The sequence below is a fragment of the Apteryx rowi genome, unplaced genomic scaffold, assembly GCF_003343035.1.
Source record: "Apteryx rowi isolate R43461 unplaced genomic scaffold, aptRow1 scaffold_32, whole genome shotgun sequence".
NCBI lineage: Eukaryota > Metazoa > Chordata > Aves > Apterygiformes > Apterygidae > Apteryx > Apteryx rowi.
The window spans coordinates 917523-925338 of record NW_020449641.1 but is presented as its reverse complement, the minus strand read 5'-3'; the positions used below and the strand labels follow the sequence as shown (position 1 = coordinate 925338).

The following is a 7816-nucleotide window of genomic DNA, read 5'->3' as shown; positions in this document are numbered from 1 at the left end:
CGGGCCGGGGCCGGGGGCGGAGGAGGCCTGGCGGCCGGGCAGGGGCGCCATGGCGGCTGCCGAGACGAAGATCATCTACCACCTGGACGAGCAGGAGACGCCGTACCTGGTGAAGCTGCCCATCCCGGCCGAGCGCGTCACGCTGGGCGACTTCAAGGGCCTCCTCAACCGGCCCAACTACAAGTTCTACTTCAAGTCTATGGACGACGACTTCGGGTGAGCGCGGCCGGGCCCGCGGCCCCGGCGGGGGCAGCCACCGCGGGGGCCCGGCTGCGGGGCCGCGGGGCTCCCCGGTGTTCCCGCTGCGAGGCGGGGACCCTTGGGGCCCAGCTGAGGGGCTCCCCGGTGTTCCCCTGTGAGGAGGGGACCCTTGGGGCCTGGCTGAGGGGCTCTCCGGTGTCCCCATGTGAGGAGGGGACCTTTGGGGCCCGGCTGAGGGGCTTCCCGCTGCCCTGCTGCGAGGTGGGACCCCTTGGGGCCCGGCTGAGGGGCTTCCCGGTGCCCCGCTGCGAGGCGGGACCCCTTGGGGCCTGGCTGAGGGGCTCTCCGGTGTCCCCGTGTGAGGAGGGGACCCTTGGGGCCCGGCTGAGGGGCTTCCCGGTGCCCTGCTGCGAGGTGGGACCCCTTGGGGCCTGACTAAGGGGCTCCCCGGTGTCCCCACGTGAGGAGGGGACCCTTGGGGGCCCAGCTGAGGGGCTCCCCGGTGTCCCTATGTGAGGAGGGGACCCTTGGGCTCTGGCTGAGGGGCTCCCTGGTGTCCCCACGTGAGGAGGAGACCTTGGGGACCTAGCTAAGGGGCCCCCCGGTGTCCCCACATGAGGAGGGGACCTTGGGGACCTGGCTGAGGGGCTCCTTGGTGTCCCCATGTGAGGAGGGGACCCTTGGGGTCTGGCTGAGGGGCTCCCCGGTGTCCCCTTGCAAGGCAGGGACCCCCAGGTACCTGGCTGTGGTGACCATGTGGCTCCCTTGTGTTCCCACGTGAAAGAGGCTGGGGTCTGGGATTAGCTTCCTCCTCCATGTGCCCCATCTGGGAAGGGGAATCCCCCTCATGCATGGGGTCTGGGAGCAGCTACCCCCCCATATATATTTGTCTGTGGGGACTGGTGCCCCCATACACCGTCTCTGTGGCTAGCAGCCCCCTTGTGCCCTGTCTAGGGAGGGAGTCCCTACGCATACCCAGCTACCCCCCCTCATTGCTGTGTCTTTGGGGGGACTGGTGGTGGTGCCCCCTCTGGGGCTAGCAACCTTCCTTGTGACATGTTTTTGGGAGGGGACCCTCATGTGCACCCTGTGTGGGGGCAGCAACCCCCCCGTTGCCTCGTCTCTGGTGGTGGTTCCCCGTTATGCACCTCCCCTGGGGCTGGTAGTCCCTTTCTGCTGCATCTGGGGAGAAGCTCCCCCTAAGAACACTGTGTGGGGGAAGCTGTTCCTCTAACTCGTCTCTGGGGGACTGGTAGCAGTATCCTCCATTTCATCTTCTGTGGGGCTGGGACCCCCACGTGCCCTGCCTGAGGGCAGCTGGCGAACAGCATCATGCTGTGCACCTCACCTGGGGATCGCCCCATCTGGGGATCACCTTCTCCCCCTGCTCACTGTGTGTGGGACAGCACCTTGTCTGAGAGCGTACCTCACAGTGCACCCCACCTTGGAGGTGTGGAGCGGTGGCATCCCCATGTGTGTCCTATGTGAGGTTGTCATTCCCCCTGGGCGCCCTATCTAAAGGGCCTGGGTATCTCCCGTTGTGCCTGTTTGGGGACATTGCCCTTTGCACCCTTTCTGGTGGAGGGAACAGGGCAGTGCTCCCTCCATAAACCCTATGCAGAGAGGGGATTGAGAGACAGTTTTGTTCTGGTATCTTCATTCTGGGGAGTACAAATGGCAGCTTCTTTCTCCCTACCTTATCTTTGGGAAGGATGTGTAAAGGGGACCATCTTTCTCCTTCCCTATCTCTGTGCAGAGTGGGTGAGAGCTCTCCGTGTGTAACCCATCTCTGAGAGGAGGATGTATACGGGGATAGGATGTCCTATGCTTGATCTCTAGGATGGGTTGGTATGGAAGAGAGGAGCAGTCCTGCCTCATATCCCATATCCTCTGGGGCAGTTATCCTTCAGCACCCTTATTTTCATCACTTCTTTGTGGCAATGTGTGGCTCCCTCCATCATGTATGATTGTTTGGAGGTGAGGAGTTGCTCTGTGTTCCTTGTTTGGAGGATTATACGGGCTGATTTTCCATGGAACCTCTGCTGTCTCCCACCTGTGTAAAGTCAGCATCTGTTCTGGGGAGCAAGTACCACGTGAACTCAATTTACTGTAGGACCCTTTGTCCCTACTCTGTTTTGCCCAGGGTCTTCTTCCTACATCTGACTCTTCTCCAGCTCTTTTCAGGAGCTCCAGTTCTGTCCTGGGAACATAGCTCCTCTTGGCTTCCACAGCATGTGACCCTTCACCATTCCTAGCACTTTGGTATTTGAAAGAGTTGCATGATCCTTCTTCCTCTGGATTTTTTTTTCCCCTCATAAGATTTAGTGTTTACAGTAGGTCTTGTGTATGGAGGCTGGGCCTGCAAAAAGCTCTCAGTTTTATAGTCTTCCTAGTGTCTTCCAACTGCAGCCAAATACCTCCCTAGGCTGTGATCTTGGCTCGTACTGTAAGTTAAACAGGGCTGGGCCTGTTCAGGGCTTGGATGGAAATTTGTGTGGCTGCCTCAGTAGGGGGTGCTCACCCCTCTGCAGCCAACTTATCTCAGTGCCCAGGTTCCCGTTAGCTCTGGAGGTGCCAGCTTTCAGATGAGGCTTGAAATTAGGAGTTATTCCTTTGACCACAGTCTGGGACGCTTTGCCTCCCTAAATTCCTCCTGACCCAGCGAAGAGCTTGAGTGCTCAAAAGCTTTCCCCTTCTCTCCAGGCAAATAGAAGTCTACAGCCCTCATTTTCCATAAATTTCCTCTGCAATATCAGTTGTCTGCTGTTCGTTTCCTGTCCCTCAGCTGTTGAGTAGCGTTGGGTGCTATGAAACAGCTGCTTCTTGCCGTCTTGGAGGGGACCGTGTTTCATTGGTGGGTGAAGCAAATTCTCTGTGCCTGCTGTTTGTAAACAAATGCTTTTGGGATCCTTTGAAATGTTGTTCTTGAAGTGAATTCAAACCTGTCTTGAATGAAATATTGCCATGTGGGTGGGAGAGTGTCTGCGTAACTGTAAACAAAGTTTAGTAATAAATAGCAGTGTCTTGAGTTGTGAAGAGGGGTCTGGTGGCAGCAAAGTTCTGCGTTGTGCCTTTTTATCCTCCTCTGTTTCTTTAAGGCTCCACAAGGGGAGGCAGATGGTAGATTAGTGAAACTCAAAGATAAAGCAGTGTAGGGAGTTATTGTGAGTACCAGTGGGGAGAGAGAAATCATTCAGGAAGACCTAGTGAGATTAGATGTGGCAGAAATGCATGAGATGAGATTCAGTTAGGATGAACTTAACTGATTCATTTGGGAAGAATTAACAGCTCTGGAAGAGAAGGTGCACACAGTCTACCAACTGTGTCTGGAAGGCCTTTTAGGCATGAGGCCATGTGTGGGAAATCTTTTCCTTGGTGAAGCCCTGTGTGTTGAATTATATAGTTGGAGCAGCAAATGCAGAGGCCTCATGTGGAACAGACAGAGGAAAGCCCCTCACAGTGGCGCTGGAGATGCCCCATCAGGAATGATGCCTTTGGATCTTTGCATCTCCTTTCCAGAGAGCCAAAGAAAAGAGGGAAGATAGAGCCAACCCATTCCAACTGCAGCACTGTCTCTAGGGAGCCCTGAGGCCCCAGGCAGCACTTGAGCTATTTCAGGAACTCCTGGTAATTGGTGTCCAGGAAGGAACAATCAGTTGGTCTGTGGGGAGAGACAGGGATGGAAGGGCAGGAGGCACCTCAACTGCTTGTCGAAGGCCTGTAAATGTACAAGCAATTAGTAAGAACCAGTAAAAGCTTAATGATGGCTGTATTCAGAAGCTGTGCGCCAAGGAGGGCATTGCGTTCGTATACACTTATCCTCCTGGCCTCTTTCCTCAAGATGCCCTCTGCCCAGCAAGGGGGATGGCATGGCTTTTGCTCATACTTTCTGAGCTGGGCTAGTTTTTGCCAGTTGGATAGTGTCTGGGAGTGGTACCTAGGATACAGCCCCTTCGTGGAAGAGACAAGCTGTTAATGCTGACTGGCCCTGTGGAAGCTGATCAACAAGGAGGAAATCCTGCAAATCCGACGGCGTGTGCTTTTCCTTAGTGCTTAAACCTTTTGCAGGGCCCCTGTGGCATAAGGCTAAGTTCTCTTCTCGTCTTTTGTCAGGAATGGAGGCATCTCACCTCCTCCCAGGGTCAGCTGGAACAAGATTTGATCTGACGCTTCCTCTCACTTCTCTTGCCCAGATTAAATCGATTTTTCCTTCTTCCTCCTTTTTCCAAGTTGTACATCTCTAGTTTGGCATTCCCTTCAGCTCACCCCATCCCCAAGGCAGTATTACAGCCGCAGTCTTGGTGTGTGGGATTTTTCTTTCTTTTGTTTATCTTGTTAATATTTGTTTGCTCTGAGAATCAGGGCTGTGATGGAGCCATTTCAGTGTTTACATCTCCTTGGAAATGTGAACTGAGGCTTCCTTGAGTGCCTGTGGAATTGCCAGGCTGTGAAGGGAGCTAATGCTAGTCAAAGTGCCCAGTCCCAAATTAAGAGGACCACAGAGTGCTTTCACCTGTAGGTGGGAAGAAGGGGAAACTAGAAGAATTCGTGGACCTGATCATGGGGAGGGGAGCTCTGAGCAGCAGGAAGGCTGCAGTGTTTCTTTGCCTGGTCTACCCAGCCTGTAGCAGCAAATAGTCGTAGAGTTCCAGTCTGAACCCAGCTGTGCAGAGCAGTGATTTAGGGTGCAGATATCTGTACCCTTGTTAGCTTTGTATATTGCTAATCCCAGAATTGGAGGCACGTGGAGGGTGGCATATGGCCACCCAGGGTGCAGCTAAGCAGATTGATGGTGGAAGCACTGCAGGGCACAGAGGTGGGCATGCTCTTCTTGGACCTGAGCTATTTTGTGTGGATGTATGCTTCACTGTGAGTTGTGGAAATATCCTCAACCTGATAGCCTTGCCCTGGTTAGAGGAGGAAGGGACTTGTTCTTCAGTTTGAGCATTTTTTTTATCTAATGTTTTGCAGGTGAGAAGTCTATTTGTGCTGGTCAGAAGGGAGAGAGTCCCAAATCAGTGTAGTGCTCTGACTACTTATGCGATGTGTGTTCTCCACCAAGCCACCTGCAAGCTTTCCATGGGACTTTGAACAAGCTTTTTAATTTCTGTCCTTTTTTGTTCCTCAGCTGTAAAATGAGAATTCTAACAGTGCTCCTGTGCCTTGTCCTGTCTGCTTGACGTTGTGAGCATCTTGATCAAGCGTCCATGTGGAGCTTAGAGCAACAGAGCAGTCAGCTCTGTAGAATTGCTGCAATATGGGTATTGTAGATTCTCCTGGGGACCTGTGCAGCAGCAAAGGAATAACTGCACTGATGGTGTGTGGTAGCTTATGGTTTGCTGGCTTCAGTGATGTGTAAAGTATTTCCTCTTGCCTGAGTACATCATGGGAAATGTACCTTTCTGTAGCCATCACAGATCTTCTCCTAAGCCAAGCTGTGCATGTGCTTGCCCCAACTAAACTATGGGTTTGACTTCACCTCTGGCCAGGTGACCGGTGCAACCCTGAGGAAATTCTTTTATCAGTTGAAATGTTGTTTCTTTTAACTCAGTTTTTGCTTGTAATCAATGTTACTCATTTTCCTTCAATAGAAAGATGTTCCCACAGGAATGTGCTAAAGTTTAAGTTGAACTTCTTTTCAAAGCAATTTTAGTTAAACCAGTGCAGTTTACGTGTTCAGGTAACTCCTTAGCACCTGGCCTGAAGTTCTGTCTCCTCTTTTTTACATAAATCCTGGAGTGCCTGTAAGTTTGATTTTTTTTTTTTTTTTTTTTTTTTGTGGAGAAGGCACTTGGTGAAAGTGTGATTGTTTTGCTTATTTGTTCTTTGCTCAGTCACCTCTCCTTTTCCAGGCTAGGGAGAGCAGAAAGGCCCATTTCTCCCATGATGGGACCAACCCTTTCTCACCATCTTGCCTGCTTGTACTACTGCACTGCTGGGAGGACACCAGTGATATGAGGTGCAGTGGTGAGTTGAAGCTGCTCCTCTCACTGCTACTGGTTTCTCCCTCTTGTGTGCAGGGCTTGATTCCAATTTTAGCTTCAGAGCTGTGGCAAGTGATTCCTAGGTCTCAGCTGTCAAGTGAAAATTGGTATCTGACTAATCACTGGCCTGGTATCTAATCCAGACCTGCTTAATTATCACCTGCTCTCCAAAGCTGGGCACAGGGCTGTGATTAGGGCAATGCTCTGGAGGCAGAACAAAGCGGGCGCTGCTGGAATTCCCAGTGCAGGGGTCAGATGCCATTGGTATTTGGCGACCTCATCTCTTGCACATGTGCATGGGGAAATGTGTTGACGGTTACTGAAAGGCTCAGTGATTTATTTTTACTGCAGGATCTTTTTGAAATTGGTGCCAGGAGTGACTGTCCTTCTGGCTGAAAGTTTGGAGCCGGGGAAGGGATCCTAAACTTAATAAGCAGTGTCAGTCCCTAAGCAGTGGTGAGCCGCTGGCCTGGTGCCCCTGCCTTTTCTGCCAGCTCTTTGTAGCATGAGTTGGGGGGAATTGTTTTATTTTGCTTTTTGGGATTGGGTGGTTTTGGTTTTTGTTTTTTGATTTTTGTCTGTTTGTTTGTTTTTTGAATTGGAAACTTTGCTGTCTGTAAAAGACCTTTGCCTATCCCATGCTCCTGGTGAAGGATGCTTCCATGTCTGCTTGGATTCCATGCAGGGAGAGGTTGAAGAGAAGTCTGTGCTGAGACTGTAAGTGAGCTAAAGGGCTTCCAACACTGTGTGCGACTTCTTTGTAGGCTCGCATCCTTTGTGCAGCTTCTGTCAGTGACAGCATTGGCCCTGCTGTGAGATGGCCTTCACTTTGCTTCAGCTTCCAGCCAGTTGCTGTCTTTTCTTGTGCTGAAGACGAGAAGATAGCCTGTTCTTAGGATGGTGGGAAGTACACTGGCATCCAACTTGGACCTTCAGGGAGACTGTCGGTAGGCCTGTGTTGGGACTCTTGGGAGGCTGACTTTGTACTGGGATCTATTTTGCACTGTTAATTTCCCTGCTTGGAGAGAAGAGCTGCTTGTCTCTGTTGGATTACCCAAACTTCTGCTGGAGAGACCAGAAGAGCTGGGGGAGGCAGGGCAATCTGTTCTGAATCCATGGTGTCTCTAGTGCTGGCTACGCTTGTCTATCTCTGCTTGGAATAGAGAAACAGACTCGGCTTTCAAGTCTCTGTCCAAAATGACTTGCCTTCTGAAGCATGGTGCGTGGTAGCCGGTTAATACCCTGTAGGTTTCCTTCCTTGGATGGGAATGTTTCCTGGCACACTGGCCAGAGCCTCGTGAAGCTGCTGGAGGGCAACATGCAGCCCCTTGAGAGGTCACAGCACTGCGTCTCCTGCTCTCCCTGCTCCAGAGGTACATGGTTCCCTGCCTGCTCACGTGAGATGCTCTGCTCCAGTTTGCTAATGTCCACCAGAGATTATGTTTTGGACATTTGCACGTAGGTTACTGTAGCCTGTGCTTCTGTCTCCTGGGCTGTTGAGGGTTTGGCAGAGGACTGCTAACCACTGTCTGCTGTGGTGGTGGGAAGTTCCTGTAATGTTCCCCCATGCTTGAGGAGGGGTGGCCCATTGACACTGGAACTGATCCTGGTTGTAGCTGCTGCCGGAGACC

At 52.1% G+C, this 7816-nt stretch overlaps 1 protein-coding gene across 5 annotated transcripts in view; it reads left to right on the top strand.

Moving 5' to 3' along the window:
- The first annotated feature begins 7 nt into the window (after positions 1–7).
- Positions 8–7816, top strand: part of DVL3 (dishevelled segment polarity protein 3) — a 35299-nt gene continuing 27490 nt past the window's right edge. For 4 of the 5 annotated variants that reach the window (XM_026070916.1, XM_026070914.1, XM_026070920.1 and 1 more), the window contains exon 1: positions 8–216. In XM_026070916.1, the coding sequence (XP_025926701.1) occupies positions 50–216 (167 nt within the window). In that variant the 5' untranslated portion in view covers positions 8–49. Of the gene's footprint in view, positions 217–7067; positions 7133–7816 lie in introns of those variants that run through there. The other variant, XM_026070921.1, reaches the window with a different exon arrangement.